At 47.5% G+C, this 16,940-nt stretch overlaps 8 protein-coding genes across 8 annotated transcripts; 3 read left to right on the top strand and 5 right to left on the bottom strand.

Moving 5' to 3' along the window:
• Positions 1 to 275: 275 nt before the first annotated feature.
• Positions 276 to 1,034, bottom strand: FMAN_11908 (uncharacterized protein; the record flags this gene model as incomplete). Its single annotated transcript, XM_041824632.1, has 1 exon — positions 276 to 1,034. One exon carries the CDS (start codon positions 1,032 to 1,034, stop codon positions 276 to 278), a length of 759 nt encoding a protein of 252 aa, XP_041690093.1.
• A 1,612-nt stretch (positions 1,035 to 2,646) lies between these two features.
• On the bottom strand, positions 2,647 to 3,968 carry FMAN_11907 (uncharacterized protein; the record flags this gene model as incomplete). Its single annotated transcript, XM_041824631.1, has 3 exons — positions 2,647 to 2,782; positions 2,834 to 3,407; positions 3,455 to 3,968. 3 exons carry the CDS (start codon positions 3,966 to 3,968, stop codon positions 2,647 to 2,649), a joined length of 1,224 nt encoding a protein of 407 aa, XP_041690092.1.
• A 236-nt stretch (positions 3,969 to 4,204) lies between these two features.
• On the top strand, positions 4,205 to 5,125 carry FMAN_11906 (uncharacterized protein; the record flags this gene model as incomplete). The annotated part of the gene is made up of 1 exon (XM_041824630.1): positions 4,205 to 5,125. The coding sequence occupies one exon, from the start codon at positions 4,205 to 4,207 to the stop codon at positions 5,123 to 5,125; it is 921 nt and encodes a 306-aa protein (XP_041690091.1).
• Positions 5,126 to 5,761: 636 nt separating this feature from the next.
• FMAN_11905 (uncharacterized protein) lies at positions 5,762 to 7,046 on the top strand (the record flags this gene model as incomplete). The annotated part of the gene is made up of 3 exons (XM_041824629.1): positions 5,762 to 6,032; positions 6,471 to 6,659; positions 6,709 to 7,046. The coding sequence occupies 3 exons, from the start codon at positions 5,762 to 5,764 to the stop codon at positions 7,044 to 7,046; spliced, it is 798 nt and encodes a 265-aa protein (XP_041690090.1).
• Positions 7,047 to 7,196: 150 nt separating this feature from the next.
• Positions 7,197 to 7,724, top strand: FMAN_11904 (uncharacterized protein; the record flags this gene model as incomplete). The annotated part of the gene is made up of 2 exons (XM_041824628.1): positions 7,197 to 7,312; positions 7,367 to 7,724. The coding sequence occupies 2 exons, from the start codon at positions 7,197 to 7,199 to the stop codon at positions 7,722 to 7,724; spliced, it is 474 nt and encodes a 157-aa protein (XP_041690089.1).
• Positions 7,725 to 7,841: 117 nt separating this feature from the next.
• Positions 7,842 to 13,406, bottom strand: FMAN_11903 (uncharacterized protein; the record flags this gene model as incomplete). Its single annotated transcript, XM_041824627.1, has 7 exons — positions 7,842 to 10,262; positions 10,325 to 12,019; positions 12,078 to 12,381; positions 12,458 to 12,582; positions 12,638 to 12,903; positions 12,970 to 13,261; positions 13,320 to 13,406. The coding sequence occupies 7 exons, from the start codon at positions 13,404 to 13,406 to the stop codon at positions 7,842 to 7,844; spliced, it is 5,190 nt and encodes a 1,729-aa protein (XP_041690088.1).
• A 529-nt stretch (positions 13,407 to 13,935) lies between these two features.
• On the bottom strand, positions 13,936 to 14,990 carry FMAN_11902 (uncharacterized protein; the record flags this gene model as incomplete). The annotated part of the gene is made up of 4 exons (XM_041824626.1): positions 13,936 to 14,275; positions 14,337 to 14,428; positions 14,570 to 14,638; positions 14,691 to 14,990. 4 exons carry the CDS (start codon positions 14,988 to 14,990, stop codon positions 13,936 to 13,938), a joined length of 801 nt encoding a protein of 266 aa, XP_041690087.1.
• Positions 14,991 to 15,291: 301 nt separating this feature from the next.
• Positions 15,292 to 16,609, bottom strand: FMAN_11901 (uncharacterized protein; the record flags this gene model as incomplete). Its single annotated transcript, XM_041824625.1, has 3 exons — positions 15,292 to 15,982; positions 16,035 to 16,135; positions 16,190 to 16,609. 3 exons carry the CDS (start codon positions 16,607 to 16,609, stop codon positions 15,292 to 15,294), a joined length of 1,212 nt encoding a protein of 403 aa, XP_041690086.1.
• Between the last annotated feature and the right edge of the window lie 331 nt (positions 16,610 to 16,940).

The raw sequence follows: 16,940 nt of genomic DNA, 5'->3' as shown, positions 1-16,940 counted from the left end.
TCATCACACTGTTAGCGACAATGCCAGTGAGACTGAGGACACTACTTTCATCGCTGTCATGGTGGTTGACACTGAAGTTGTAAAGAGCGGATATCAGAATCTGACTGTTTTGGATAAGGAATGGCAATAGATCTGGGGTCGATACGCGGTCAAGGGCTATGTTTGCTTAGCTAGTCTAATACTCGCTCTTATCTCTGCAAGGTACAATGACTCATAATTCTCCCTAGCTCACTCCCTTCTGCTCCGAGCTACTCATAGCCTTTATTCGATACTGCTTAACTACAAAGTGCCCCTAGAAGTGGAATAGTTCCTGATCCATAGGGCAGCGTCTCTCCGACGATAGCTCCAAGATTCTCAATGATAGACTTGCAATCTCCACCCGAAGTGATTCCAGTAAGACCATCAGTCTTAGCATTCATCCAACCATACTGATTACAGTTGTTGAAGATAGCAGACTGATGAAAGTTGGGTGCCCATCCCTGCCAAGCCTTGACCCGCGAACACGCCCGTCCTCCACTTGGGCACGCAACCTCCTCAGCCCAAACCTGGTTGCGTCCAGAAGCATCGGCCAGGGACTGTGCAAGAGCATTACGCATCTCCCAGCCGGAATAAACACCCTGAGCACTGACTTTGATGTCCTTCGAGTAGATGCCCGTTGCAGTGACGTACTTTGTACTTCGGGTCCAGTCACTGCCACTGTCGCATCCGACTTCGTGACACAGATCGTAGACGTGGTGGAACAGGTCGTATGGGTTGAAAGAACCAAATTTGACAAAGTTCTTGCCGCTGGTCACGACGGTGTGTATACCGGAGCCATGGCAGCTGTACCGCTTGGCATGCTTGTTCTTCTTTGCTTCGACGTAGTAAGGGTTGTCGAGGAGGCGGTCCTCGCAGTTTCCTTCGGCAAGACATTTCTCGAGGATAGGGCCGCCGAGCCAGAAGCTAAAGTCTGTCTCGGCGGTTTGAGCTGGAGCAGGCGTGGCTGCTGTGAAGGCTGCCGAGCAGAGAGCGAGAAGAGCGGTTGAGACGAGCATGGTGATGAGGTGAGAATATTGAGTTGTCGAAAGAGAGTGAGAGGAGACTGATGATCTGAGGATAAGAAAAGGGATGAATTAGTAAGGACAGTAGCCACGTCTTTATACACGTTGTCGAGGTTGACCGCTGCCGTCAAACTCAATCTCTTTTCAGTACAATGCCGTGACACGTGCAAGGCAGCATTTCGCGAGGTCCGAGAATACAACCTTCCATTTTCGCAACAACAGCTAGCTTGGCAGTGCACTAGAACAAACATCGTTCCATTCAATCAGGGTCCCACCTCGTGAAAGCCTCTCAATCACGCAGCTCTTGGCAGGGGATATAGATCCAAAAGGTCTCGACTACCAGGGGCGGCAAGGATTCGGCATTGGCGCTTGGCAGAAGCTTGTTCCTAAGCTTGTATTTTTGCTTATTTTTAACCATCATTGTGTTGCTTGCAACTGATGGCCCTATCACGACTGTTGTAAAGTCGGCCGCTTGGGTGGAGTTGAGCCGCGGCCGACCTGGTCCACTTGTTGTTCTGTCAGCAGCTTACTTAAGGGACTTTTGCCAGGTTTCCAGGACAGGGGAGGCAAAGGAATTAAAGAACCTTATCCCAAGTCACAAAAAGACATAGGTAAATTCAGTGTATTCTATTATATCTTTAGACCAGATGATTTTGGCACTTTGTTTTTGTATCTCAAGGCCAGGATCCTTGCTAGCTTCGGTCGGTAAGAACCTTATCAATACGAGATAAGATAACAAAACATGATGTTGTGGAATTGAAGTAAGATCGCGTCCTTCGGTACAACTTTTTTTTCTCAGCCGCACCGGTTTTGCCTCGGCGTCGCCGTCCATGAATACAGGCTTAGCAAAAGAAGAGGGCTTGATACTCTGAGCTGATTTTATTCATTTATCTCAGGTCTTTGACAAAAGCGCCAAATATTCAATGTTACCCTAGACCTAATTTTCAGGCATTAAATCATCTCTATGTATAGGGGTAAAAAAGTGCCAATGCTCTATGTAGAATGATACTAGTGTCTGCCATCTTCTTTCTTGCCCGCAAAGTGTAGTGACGAGTTATGTGTATTTATTCCTAATTTCGGAACAGAGCTGTAACATTGTGTGGACGTGGATCACTACTACTATGATAAAGTGCTAATATAATGAGCCACAATGACTTACATCTCAACAGCCCTACAGCAAAATCACTGCCATATGACCTTAAAAAAATCGGAATTCTACACTCTTATTACTTCTCATGATTTGCAATATAACCTGTCCATGCTAGCCTAGCGTGGAAGAGTTGCCAAGCAAAGACCCGATTAGCGAGGGACATGGCTATATGAGTCGGGATTCTCGGCAGGATTATCCGACCTGGCCAAGACAGTTCCATGAAATGATCTGATACCCGGTGCTCCCCGAGATGCATTTCACATCGGTGGTCTTGAACGTTCATCAAAACGGTGGCTAGATACGTATCTGCATTCATAAACAGAGAATCAAGTCATCAAACTGGATGTCTACCAGTACCCGTCTGATAAGCTTGTCCAATCTGGGGAATTGAAGCCGAGGGCAAAGGCCGATGCATACTGCAAACAGGAAGATGAGTTCGAGAGAGACTTTCTGGGACTATATAGTAATTCCCTTCATAGCTAACCAGCCTTTTGCCTCAGTAAGTCCCATTAAGGATGTCAGACATATTTTGCCGAAAGCATCAATATCATCCTTCTGGGCATCATGAAGTATCGTCTCCAAGAAATTTGGTCTTTCACTCATCAGCTAAGAACACAACAAACAAGACTCAAAGTTGACTTACGCGCTAACATTTATTACAAAATGTTTCTTATTTCGCCACGCCAGTGCAAAATCGACAGGATCTTGAGCGTTCCACAAATGCGCAGACATGGTGACAGACCGGTTCACAGCTATGTTTTTATTCTGACCGCATCTATTACCCGACTCGCCTTTCATGAAGTAATGTGTCAGCATGAAGAAGTTTATCATGCCGAGGGTTCTCTTGGCTGATTCTTGGAAGATCCAATTTGTCCAGAAGGCCTGCGCTGCTGAGGCGGGAAACAGGGGAATAAGATCGGAGGATTGGCTTGGTGAACCTGCTGCTTCGTCGATGGCAATGTGGGGAATGAGCGCGTTGGATGCTTCTTCCAGATGAGGCATGGTGGCTTCGTAGATGGCGTAGGTTCGGGCGTCGTTGTCTAGTAGACGAAGGATTTGGTAAATGAAGAGCGCTTGTGCATATGCCAGCGTTTCCACTGAAGTAGCTGGTGGTGGGCTGGCGAGGAGTTCCTGCACGCGGCTTTCCACGTTGTCGCGGATGACTCTGGCGTTGAGATGATTCTTTGCTGCATGGAGTGCAGCAGATGATACAGCATCTGCTTAATTGTTATGAATGAGTTGGTGGGGCATGGATTGGACTTACGTTGCATAGATTTAGGCATTCTATCGTCGTATAGATGCGAATGGCACCAAGGTGTCTGATTCTCTGAAACCATTTGCGAAGGGCCCTTCAATATCGCATCCATAGCATACTGGAGTCGGGATGAAATCGATCTTGTGACCTGAGGGATAGTCACAAGCTGAGACCGGTTCAATGCATTCTGAGCCGTGGTTGAAAGCCGTGGCGCAGACCAGTTGGAAGCATCGCAATCCAATGACCCATCAAACAGTTGGTCTGCGAAATAGTCTGTTGGTTCCAGAATCGAATCAAGCATCCCAAAGCATGATGGCGTAAGTGGACCCTCAATAATAGAAACTGGAATCTCGGGCTGTATGCAGCTGGCGCTCTCGCGCGGCTGAGGTGCATAAGGATAATGGCAGTGGATATTCCGTTGAGCGCAGCGCTGACATGTCGGACGCGCTAGATCGCATCTCCGACGCGCCTTTTTACAGGCTTGACAGGATTTACGTCGCGCTGGGGGATTGTTGCGCTCCATGGATGTTGAGCAAGATGAGAGTTGGTGGTTTGCGATGAGGTAAAATGGTGGAAATGCGCTGAGGGACCTCAGGAGCAGCGGAACTCCGCTGATGAGCCCCACAGAAGCACGACGCAATAGCGCGACGAGGAGGAGCTGCCATTTACAACAAAAGAGATATAAAGAGTTCAATCGCCTGGAATTGGAAGCAAGCAATACTATCAAACCACGCTCAATCAAATATTCAGTTTATTACCATGTCTCTCCCAACAGTCTACGTCGTCGCTGCTACAGGCACCCAAGGCTCAGCAGTATGTCGCCACCTCCGCCAATCAAACTGGTCCGTCCGCGCTACAGTGCGAAACACCGAATCCCCCCAATCCCAAGCTCTCGCTAAGATCGGCGTTGTCCTAAACGCCGGCGACTGGGACGACGAAGAGGCCCTCACTGCGGGTCTGACAGGCTGCAATAAGCTCTTCCTCGCTCTTGGGCCCAACTATAGCAATCTTGATGATGAGCGTATCTGGGCTCAGAGAATTATTGCACTGGCCAAAACGGCGGGCGTTGAACATGTCGTGTACTCGAGCTCCATTAGCGCCGATGCTCCTGAGAAGCGCACGCTTCTTCCTCCCGGTCACTTGCTGTTCAAAAGCCTCTTTGTCAAAAATATTATTGAAGGACTTGTTCAACGCGCTGGATTCAAGCATTGGACTATCATCCGTCCAGGGTTCTTCATGTCCAATCTTCTCGCACCAAAAGCTCGCATCTACAGCGACTTGTTCGAGAGGAACACCTGGTTGACCGCCCTGAAGCCCGACACCAAGCTCAACCTCGTTGACCCGCAAGATATCGCTAAATTCACTTTCGCCGCCTTTAACGAGCCTGAGGGATTCAGTGGGGAAGGAATTGATCTTGTCAGCGAGAGATTGACAGCCATGCAAATGATGGAGAATCTGGCTGATGCCACTGGGCGAGAGATGAAGGTTGAGTTCTACACTGATGAACAGGTGGCCCAGGTCATGAATTCCAATCCGTTCATTGGATCGCAGGTGTTTCTGAGGGATGGGGAGAAATGTGTCGATGCTGAGAGGGTCAAGACGTGGGGAATTGAATTGGGTAGCTTCAAGGAGTTTTTGGTCCGAGAGAAGGATGTTGTGGCTGAGACATTCGCCTTGTAGGGCAACCAACACATCGGATGCAAGTTCGGATGTCAGCGATGACATGCGGTATCTCAGACGATTGTATCCACAATTGTAAGACTGTACATAACAGGGTTCTGATATGAATGTTGCCCTTATCACGTCTAGAACGATTCTAATTTTCCCTGACTTGTCGCGATTTCTCCCAAGTACAATCTCATTGTCAATGGGCTTATTTCAGAACATGATGTGACTGACAGATGTTCAGAACATCCGCGAATTTGACCGTTGCCTTAGGGAGGAAAGAAAACACGGGACCTTGATCACAAGTGATAAAAGACTTATATAATTTAGGATAAGTTTATGATACCTTCTATGAAGTTTATTTCGCTGCCCTATATTAACGTCTGATATTTTCTTGGTCCCTGAGGTTGCTCGCAATCAACTTCTGAACCAAGAGTCTGTTGGTAGGTGAAATGAAAATATGATTGTGCTATGTAGGGATGCGAAATTTCTCGTAGCATCTCTGGGTGGCTGGCTGATCTCTTGCTTCCATACAACTATGGCGGCTGAGACATCGGCCGCTCCTTATTTCGTGCCTCAAATAGTCCCCATGAATCTCTTTTTCATTATTGCGTAACGTTCACCACATCAGAAACAGTATCACAATCCACAATGAAGAGTCACATCTTCTTTGCAGTTTCATTAAAAGGCATAGCTGCCTCCCCGGGGCAGGATCTTGCACCGAGGGAAGCAGAGACGTACTGTATGACCTATCTCCCTACTGACCTCGTTGCGATTCCAAACAAGGATGGACGCTCCAGTTCAATCGATGGAGATGACGAAGCACCGGATGGAGGAGACAGTGAGACCGCCAGGCTTCCTTTGGCTCCGTCACTTCGTCCAACTTTTGGAGAGAATACTTCCATTGCAACTACAAGTACAAGTATGTCATACTTTACCTCAGTATTCGGAAGACAAACTAATGAGAGTAAAAAAGACTCGGTACCCTCACTCATCGATGAAGAGACTTCGCGGTTGGCGGAATCTGCGCCATAATCTACAACCTTGGACGTACCAATGTCAACCGACAAGTCACCTACAACCCAACCAGCCTTGTAAACCTCCTTTGGCCAAACAACACTTGCGGCTCCCACAACGACCAGCATCACCGAACCTGAAGGGCAGATAGTGATTCTCCTCATCCAATCCCCCGACGACGATCGGAAGCGCAGCCTCAATAAACGAGAAGTTGGACGGTTTGTTGGAAACGGTAGCCCCGATACCTGCACGTTTGCCTCCACCTTCAACCTCGCCCAGGGCCAGCTCTTCAAGAACGGAAATGCCATTTTTCATTCTGGCGAAGACTTTAAACAGCTATAAGGCCAAGGAGCCCCGCCGTCAGGCGCGGTTACCAAGGGCTTTGCTTCGACTGGAACATCGCTTAGCTTCCAAAACGATGACTTGCTGAATGGAGAGGCAGGCTTTTGTCAGACATCTAATGGAGATGTTTATATCACGTTTACTTCTGCTCCGCCTGGCTGTACACCAGTCACCCTTGGTGTTTATGGCGGTATGTCACTTCGTTGTATAGAGGTCTTTTGTTACTGACTTCCTTCAAGTTTCTCGATGTCAGAATGACAAACTCGTTGGCGTGGATTATGCTAGCTCTATTTCCCCTACGACTATAACTGAAGAGAGTACTATCGTGTCGGAAGAAGCTATCACCTTGTCTTCTGAAGCTGTCGAGCCACACACCTCCAGCTTTGGAGTGACAACGCTCCAGCCCCACCTGGCATCATCCTACGAAACGCCGTCGAGCATTAAAGACGTGGCCTCCACTACGTCGTCCGAGTTTGAAGATCCAGCCAGGGACACCCCTGTCTTATCAACATCCGATTCATCGTCATCCGAGCTTGCCGAATCTACCTCCGTCTTGGATAGCACTTCAACCACTTGAGCTACCTTGGAAGCATCTTTTGTAAAGACAACCGTAGAATCTAAAGGCGATACAGCGCAAGAGACAACTAGCACTGACGCCACCACGGAAGTCTCTACTACCGCAGATGAAACAACTGTGCAGACCACTACGACCCCAGAAACTCCAACTATGACAGTCGACGCCTGTGTAGCAGGTATTACCTCAGCAGGAGGCTCACCTCCCCTGCAAGATCGTATCTATGACTGCGAAGAATTCGACGTGGTCACAGTTAGTCCGTACAGCGTGTAAGTTGATCAAGTCGCTGGACATATCGGCATTAGTTAGCTAACAAGATAAAGTGTTGTTACAACCGTTAAAAAGCGATGTAAGTACCGCATCCCTACCGGTTGGCCCACTGCAAGGCCTACAAACAGACAGCTCATCCGCCGTCAAGATCCCGATGCGACTGCTATCTTTCCCAGCGAGGCGCCTGCTTATGTTACTTATTGTAACTCGGCTGAGGAGTATCATGGTGCTTGTTCTCGCGCTGGCGTTACTGCTGTGACCACTAATCTGACAACACCTACCGAAACGGAAACTAGTGAAGAGGGTGCGTGTCGTGCTGCGTCGCTGGTTAAGAGGGCTGGTGAAGGTGTGGGATATCGATTTGAGGATGATTGGGATGTCATCCGCATGCCGGGGTGGAGGTACTTTTGAGGGCCCACGTTCCCTACTACACCTGACATACGGGTAGGCTAAAGTCTGATTATTTCTTTTCAATTTGAGATGTTACTATTGATACAAAATTTGAACAAACTAAATATAAATGACACATTACTTTCTTACCAATCCCAGATAATGCTTCGCAACAGGCGTATCCTCAAGAGAAATCCCAATGAACTTCACAGAATTTCCTTCATAAGATATTGCAATCGTATCCCCTTGCACTTCAATATTTCTTGTCTCAGAGGTCGGCGGCCGATATGATGGCGGAAGCCAGATGAGTCGCTCACGTCCTTGGTATACCCAGTCATCCAAAACATACAGGCATTTATGTAGACCATCCAGCGACTTGTCCGGGCTTGCATCTGCAATGTCTTGCGTAGGAAGTGGCAGTCGGCCCCTACTTGACACCAAGAAGACTTCCTTTTTGGAAAAGCGCAGAGAAAATGCAAACCCTTTCAGTATAAGGTTCTGTGAACCGATGATCTGCTTAGTTGTGGTATCCCATATTTCAATGATAGAACCTGTATCGTATGAATTTGATAAGGCGACAAGTTTGTTTGTTGTAGAGAAAGCGATACTTCTCACACGGAAACTTTCGGGCGATTGCAACATGAAACGTTTGACCAATGGCGTACCTTCCCATACTGATACAGTTTTGTTTTTTCCCGACACAATACCAAACATCCGACGAGAGGGGTGGAATGTTATAGAAATACCATCATAGAGATTCCAATCTTTAACATCTATTTCGTTTGATATGTGGAGGAGCAGAGTACGGCCGCGGAACTCAACAGCCATGTATCTACTATCGGGCGAAAAGACTATTTGACGAATCACGGGAAACCGAAACTCCCCAATCTTTTCCCACCTAGGAATGTTCCATATTTGCAGTAAGTAGGAGGCATGGCCATGGCTGCTGTAATGGTTAGGGTCATGATAGTCGAGAACTACGGCGACTACTTCGCCATTTGGTGAAACGTAGAAGGGTTTTGCCCTCTCACTGCTTAATCTTCGCTTGCTGCGGAAGTACACGGCAGGAAGACTAAATTCATTGACCGTCTCGAAGGAAAGTCTTCCGGGATCGTGACAGAGAATCTTGAAATTCCCCGCGAGAGACAACGAAATTAAATGGCTGGTATCGGGAACAAAGTCCATATAAGCCCACTGCTCATAAGTAGCAACTTTTCGAGTCAGGCTTTTGTCCCAAACCTGGAATTTATCACCACGGCTCAGCTGTAAAAGGACAAATTCGCCATCTGGTGAGTATGTAAGTGCCTGGACATTGACCTCGAATGCCTTCATAGACCCGTCAATCGTATTCCATTGTTTTGTTTCTGTGCTGAAAGAATAGCTCAGCGCTTTCTCATTGTCAAGAGAAAACTTCACGTTCTCTGGGGCACTCTTCTCTCTACCCCTGAATCTTGAAGTGGATGGACCGCTGAGGATTCTAATCAAAGGATGATAAGGCGGTATATCTGCTCGTAGAGGCCCAGCATTCGGGTCCTGCTTGACAAAGCTCTTTAAAAATGTCCCGATTAAGTCTCCGGTAGTGAGGTCAAAAAGATCAATCAAATGGGTATGGCTTTGACAGACTTTGATCATCTCCCCTGGAGATATGAACAGAAATGGGGAATATTCGCTCCAAGCCACCTCATAGGTTCTAATCAACTTCGGGTTTGGTGCCATAATTTCCCAAATATCGATGCTGTGATCGAATCTCACTGCGACGATTCTGCTGTTGGTAGAAATTGACAGTCCACAGATATACTCCGTTGCTGTGAATCCCTTCAATCTCTTATGCGGCAGGAATTCATGAACTAATTGCCCAAGTTCAACGTTGCAGAGCGCAGCAGAGTAGTAAAGACAAACAGCCACGAGCTTTCCATCTGGTGAGAAAACTATATGTTTCTTCTTGCCACTATCCGGAAGTTGTAGAGCGAGCAACTGTCTTTTTCCTGCAATATCCCATACACGGAGAATGTTCTCGTTGCATATTGATGCCACGATGTTGCGACTGATTGGTGAAAATAACATTCCTTTGACATAGGATGGAGAATGTAGACTGACTTCTGTTCCATTCCTGAGATCTCTGACGCGCACAGTCCCATCCAGGCACCCCGAAGCAAGGCTGAGCCCATCGGCCGAGAAACACACCTTCAGCGGTTTACCTGGATCCTCAAACCTGTATTTTTCTGATCCAGTAACATAGTCCCAGACCCTAGTTGTATTATCACCTGAGACAGACGCGAGTAGTGTTTCGGTCGGAGAGAATGCTGTATCGCAAATATGACCTGTGTGGCCTACGAGGGTAGAAAGCTCGGCAGTCCAGGTTTGCTGAGTTTGAGGTTTCTTCGTGATCCAAACAGGAATCATCGTTTGGTAGTAGGAACGCACTAGACTCTCCCTTGGGCAGAAAAGAAGAGCAGAGCAATACATTTGAAGAGGGGTATGCTCAATAATCCATCGGTTGTTTAGTACAAAGCGCTTTGCATCAAGCAATAAAGATGATAGATCAGGGTTTGTGGACAACTGTCAATGAAGATGATTAGCCATTTACAATACAACTAAACGATGGCCGTCAAAAGACTCACTTCGATAGACCTTTCCAACTGGCTGAACATCGGAATTATTGACGGTGCCTCTCCAATGAATGCCATGACCTCCAGCCAGTATAGGAGCTTTTCTTTCAGAAGCTTGTAGACGAGACCAGCTGACGAATGGTCCTCAGTATCCTCGAATGTAGTATGGGTCAGAAATTTACGATCTGCTTTGAGCAGATGCTCGACCCAGTAGCGACACGCATATTGTAGGTATTGAGGAATGTGATATGAGATGTGACTAGGATCGACATCAGAAACGAGTGATCCCGGGAGGCTCAAACAGCAGATGTTTTGCCGAAGTTTCGAGTTCATAAGCACGAAACATCGATGCAGTACCTCGCGGTGCATGGAAAGCTCGTCGATGGAAAACGGGAGTCGTTTGGACCGTTCCTGGTCGAGAACAAAGTCGCGGAACGATAGGTGTGCAAGCGAGAGAGGAATTCCAGCTTCCTCAGGGACATTTATGATCGAATGGAGGCGGCGCAGGTAACTGTGGAGATCTCTTCTTACTGTTTCCCTCATCTTCTCTGTCATTCCAGGCGTTGCCGTGTGAAGTAAGTGGAAAAGTGTTTCCACTGAGGCGGGTCGAAACAAGACGACCATGAAACCGATGAGTCTGCTGATGTAGACGTAAAAAGTAGTCTGTACTCTTTTGTGAGACTTCTGGATGTCAGGAAATGCCAGAACCTTGAGGTATATTCCATCAACCTTTTGCTGTGGACCGTCTTCCTCTATTTCGCCGTCAAAAATAAGAGCCAAGTGTTCGTCTCTTAATGTCTTGTGCGCAAAGTTAGGGGTGAGGAATCGACATGCAGTAGCAGCGTAAATGAAAAGACCATCGGCCTTTTCGGCCAGCTTTATGATGTCAGCATTACTGACTCCGTCATCGGCAACGCCTTGTGTCTTCGCAATCTCTTTTAGTGTCTCGGATAGATAGTAGACGATGTCGTTGTTCTTATCGGTCGCCGATTTGATCTTGTTCAGTTGAATCCTTCGGCATAGCCCGCTAAGTAAAGGCGCGAAGCTCGTGGCAATATGTTCTTCAGGTCTGCTCGTGATCAAAAAGCGAAGCCGTATCTGGTGTAGATTTCGCAGGTGTATAAGCATGCCCAACAAGTCTTGTGCGTCCTCCTTGTCACACTCATCCAAAGCGTCAATCACGACGATGAGGAGTAGAGGTACATATTTACTCTCATCAAGAATCGTAAGAGGGCCGATGATTAGCTTTTGGAGCTGCTGTAAGGGAACCTTTGTCTGTATGCCTGGGTTGTCTTTGATGGCGTTGGTAACATGCTTCCCAAATTCTGGAGACATATCCGCCAAGCACCATGCTATAGTACGAAATAACTCAAATATGTTGTTCCTAGTCGTATCGCCTTGGGAAAAGAAGAAGCTGGCACCAAGGAAGGCTTTACTTCCATGTTCGAGAATATCAGTAAAAGGTTTTCTGGCTTCTAAAGCACTGGCCACTGTAAGTGCAATACTGGTCTTGCCAGTGCCAGCCATTCCTTCAAGCCACAATATCATTTCACTCTGAGAGTTTTCTGTCCACTCTTGAATCGTCTGAAGTATATGGCGTTGAGTGCCTGGTAAGCAGGGGGCTTCTACTTTTGAGCTTCGGTATGAATCGTAACTAGCGTTGCCAGTGACCTGTAAAGATAGCAAGAGCTGCCTTCGGTCGAAGTCCTATTATTTGAGACACGAGGTTAGGTCAAGTCGATGATGGTAATATAAGAGAGCTTACATTCTGCATAGCCTCAACTCTCGCGACATGCTCCTGAACATCTTTGACTGCCTTCCACGTCTCAAGCGTTGCGGTATTGACTTGAGCAGCTACACCCTTGTCAATACGATTGCTAATCGACTCAATATCTGACCATGACTTCTTCCAGTCGTCGGCGCTCAGCGCATTTCTGAGAGCACGATGTGCTTTGTTTCGTTTCCCATACTGAAGAATAAACCGAGCTTCATAGACATATATCTTGCCGTACACGCTAACAAGCTCGTCTCTGACACGATTAAGCAGCTCCTGTGAAGCGCCAGATCCACTATATGCGATTCAGTAAGACACCGTATCAAGGGAGCAGTACTAAAGTAATGATCAGTTTGGAAGTCAAGTCATACCTGAGTGATGCTAGTTGGGACGTAAAGTCCCGTTCATAAAACCCTTGATATCGGGCTAAAAGAAAAATAATGTTGGTGAGACCAGTGGCCGCATCCTCATCTTGCTGGAAGACGTTTTCTAATATCTTGCGAAGAGATCAGTTAGACAGGTGCTAGTCTCTGAGCAAAGGTGACACTTACCGGCAAAATAGTCGTTACGCCAGCCCAAGCCAAAGCTGCAGAAGGCTCGGCTGCAACAGCCCCACCGATGACAGGCTTCAACGTGTTGATAACCTGAACAACCTTGAGAATACTTTCGCGGACCACAATAGGTTTATCTCGGATTTTGAAGGACAGATGGACCTCTGAGAAATTTCCGAGCGTCTCTTCTGCATTCTTTTGAATAGTCTTTAGCCGACTACTATCATCAGTCGCCCCTGATGGATCGTCCCATAGTTTGACATCATCTGCTAAGGTAGCATATCATCAGCCTTGTACAATGACGGATACATGTGTCGTCAGTGGGTACATACTAGCCTCCAAACGTCCGCCTTCGCCCTCCAGAAATCTCTCCAGCTTTTGCAGAAGCTCTGAATGCTCTGGATCGGTCTTGACGTTCTGGTATGCCTCCGGCCAGATATTGGCCCAACTAGACCCATCTATGTTCTCGATTGGTGAACGGTTCTTGCCGAACTGAGAGGTAGATTCGGAGGTATCTCTTGGTTCTGCTGCAACGTCGACTCGATCTTCCTGTCGGGTGATTTCAGAATGCTGCTGTCGGGAGTCGGTCGAGATTCGATCAGAGGCTACTTGTCCTTCGACTATCTATTCAGTATCAAGATGGTTAGCGACCAGATTTCCCATCATTTTTGCTGAATCATACCGGTGACTCGACTTCATCAGAGCTGGGCCGGAGACTCTCGAGGCGCTCACGAGCACGGATCCTGAGCCGCCTAAAGGTGTCTTTCATTGCTCCTGACACGTTTCCTTTGTTGTTCTACAAAGATGAACCTGCTAGCGCACCTTCAGATAGCACCAAGTGAGGTCCGCAAAAGGCGTGTGAAGAAAATAATAGTGCTAGAAGTTGGGAGGAATACCCCGCTTGATGCAGCCTGATCCAGCTGAGATCAGACGTAGACACTCCAATCAGGCTCTGGGAATGCCAAGTATGTGGCTCATTCCTAAGGCATCCATGCATGATACCTCAATCGGTAAATCAATCAGCGGCTGCAATATCCTCGGTATTGAAAGTAAGGAAAATGGCATAAGTGTCGCAGAATTATTTCTGGCTTCCATTGGGCTAGTTGGATACAAATGGCAGTATGTACGATCACCGTAAGATGTTAGATACCAGTCGTCACAGTGGATGGCAAGTTCACATCCATAGTAGCTACTACTGACAATAATAAGCTCACGGCCTCATCTTCGGACGAAATGTCTAGCTATAGAGAGAAATATATAACAAGAATTGAATAAAGAGCCCCAAAGCAGCAATTCGCTCAATCTTCAGTCCACCCACAGAGATAATCATGTCTCATTGCCGGCGGCAAGTTGAACCAACACTTGGTGTACTGGATCGGGTTGTCGATATCCATGTCGTTGTAATCCGGAACAGTGGCGTCCTTAATATTGCATTCCTCGGGAACATTGTCATTGACAGAAACGAGACGCTTCGGGTTGTCGATCCAATACTTTACACAGTCATAGTTGTTCTTGAGAGCTGCTTCGTAGTCAAAAACACAACCCTCGAGCGTCTGTCTTGAGTTCATCGCCTTGGAGGTTTCGTGCTCCACCGATGCTTCCTGGATCGTTTCCTTTAGAGCCAAAACAGATCCAGCGCTGCAGCGTACATTAGGGGATCTGAAATAACTCGAGTAAGACAGGCATTATGATGATTTACCTTCTCGTGCCAGAGGCAGCCTTCCATGTGATCCCTGCACACCTGCTCAGACATGTCCTGGTAGGCTGGACCGTACCAACACCGTTGTGGTGCTGTACAGCTATTAGCCATGTCTTCATAATCGAGCATGTCCTAGCATATTGATCTTTGAGCACTAAGTGTCCTCCTACTGATTTAAAATCTCGTATTAGTGTTGCTGTACATTTTTCAATGAATGGGGGGTAGCTACTTACGTCACTGACCATGAGGAAATAATCAGCTTTGTTCCTCGACTTCATGGCCTTTACAACAGCGAATTCATCCTATAGCTCGCTCGTTAATTCACCGCACCTAAGCTCATTAGAGGTGAAATACCCATTTGGCCTGTACTTGGCTGATATATTGGTCCATAAACGGCTTTGTAATGCTCCTGCTGAGCCAGTCACCATCACGGAAAAGCTCATAAATAAAGTCCGTCATCTTGTTTTCACTCCATCCGGTGGGAGGTACGCCGCCAAACATGTTCCCAACGAAGTTCTCGGTCGAGTTGAGGATCTGAGTAAATATCTCACCATATGCCTCCTCAAGCTCATCGCCCAAGGTATCTGGAGACACCTTTTCTTCCCAGCTCGTGCCAGCTGACATGGCGGCAAACACGCCGGCGAATGAAGTCATTGTGCCGGTGAAGAGAGGCCTAGCCGCCCCGAAGTCTGCCAGCGAAGTCAAGATGCCAACAAGCATGTTGATAGAATCTCCGTCATCCTATTTAGGAGGTGTGCCGTATTCTCGTACAATCTTCTTGATCTCTGAAGAGAGCTGAATCACGGATTCCTTGATGCTCTGCAGCCAAACCTTCTTGAAACTGTCGAAGATATTAGCTATCTGAATGTGTATGCAGTATCCTTGAGGCGGCAAGTAGGTAGAGCAGTCTTTGTCCAAGGGCAAAGGGCAGCTTGAAGAAGTCAAGTCAGTGCAATCATAGGTCGGACCTCCTGACGTGTTCATGGCTTGCATGAAACACAAATCGGACCAATTCTTTGCCCTCTTGTCGTGAATCCACTCGTTCCGCATTTGGCTCACCCTCGACAATATTCCCGAACAAAGTATGCCAAAGGATCGCATCGGTGATAGACTTTGGGTCACTCCCCTTGTCAATCTTTGCACTCTCAATAACACCCTTCGAAGTGCTCCTGTGAACGTAATTTCCATCGTCGTGACCGCTGCCCATCTGAGATTGCCCAGGTAAGCCAGCGTTACCAGCGACTTTCTTACACTGACTACTTGAACCACCAGCTGGATCGTCGATGTTATCAGCCTTGGCAGGCGCCTGGATCTGGTCTTCAATCTTGCTGATGGCATACCACCAGACACCCGCAAACATCTTGTACCCTTCGTCGGTGGGATGGTCTTTGTCCGGGCCAATGTCATCCATGGACATGACGCTTCGGACGTCGGCGAGGGCAATACGTGCTCCTTTGTATCCTGCTGCGACTTTTCGAATTTGCTTGCTGATGTCGCCGGAGCAGGAGTTTCGGGATGAGTCTTTGTTTAGAAGGAGAGTCGAGAGAACAACTGTCACGCCAGGGACACTGTCGAAGATGTCATCGACTAGGCTTTTTGTTCGTTCGCCGGCTTTGGTAGGGTCGCCCCCCGAGTTGCAGTCGTTTCTGGTCAATCAATTAGCTTGGCTTATGCGGGGTTCTAACCAGATAAACTTACAGCCCAGCGTTGATAAGACCCAGGTTCGGCTTCATCCACTTGCTTTTTGTCCAAGCGCCGTGGACAGACTCAATCGTCCAGCCAGGGTGACCTTCATTGTCCTAGTGAACAGTAAGCACGCCACCAATGAAAACGGATCATCGTTTATAGCTTACCGAGTCTGCCATAGTGCCGTCTCTCTCTGATCCAACCATGTTGACTTTCCATCCACGGAAGCGGAGCTGAGCTCGAAGCCACTTGCGGTAACCATTACCATCACTGGACTTGTATCCTTGAGTAATGGAAGCACCAAGTGGCATTACTCGTAGAAAAAAGTCTTTGGCAGCTCTGCGATCAAGTTCTAAATTCTGATCAACTGTGACGGTCAAGTTGTCGAATTCGTTTAGGTCTAGGTCAGTACTGCTTCGAGACTCGTGCAGTCCATAGCCTCGGGTTTCTGAGTGAATAACATCAGGCGCATCACCGTCACCGTACGGCGAAATGCCATCTGCATGACTAGCAATGAGTGGGTATGGGCAAAGAAGAATAACAGATACAATTGAGATGGCGGCCTGGCCGTTGCCAAATAGCCGCATAATTGCGTTTGGATACACTTAGGTCAAAAGAAGAACGAGCGTATAGAACATTGCTGGAATATGAGGCGCGATATTGGTGACTTTATGTTATATTCTCTTGGCTTTCTGTGCGAACCTCTCCGAAAACTTCCATTTCAGGTCTCACGTTTACTGCCCCCAAAACAGACTAAGCAATCAGAGTGTCAAAAGGATTCAGATCCCACAATACTTGAGATGATCAAACCATTATATCTGACTAAGATAAACATATCATCGACGTCTCGCTTATGGGCAAGCCAATGATGGAAGGGCCGGAACGAGCAGCCCAATCAGAGTGGATCAGAATGGACAA

This window comes from Fusarium mangiferae (assembly GCF_900044065.1).
Source record: "Fusarium mangiferae strain MRC7560 genome assembly, contig: FMAN_scaffold018, whole genome shotgun sequence".
NCBI classification, from domain to species: Eukaryota; Fungi; Ascomycota; class Sordariomycetes; order Hypocreales; family Nectriaceae; genus Fusarium; species Fusarium mangiferae.
This window is presented reverse-complemented; position numbering and strand designations above follow the sequence as displayed.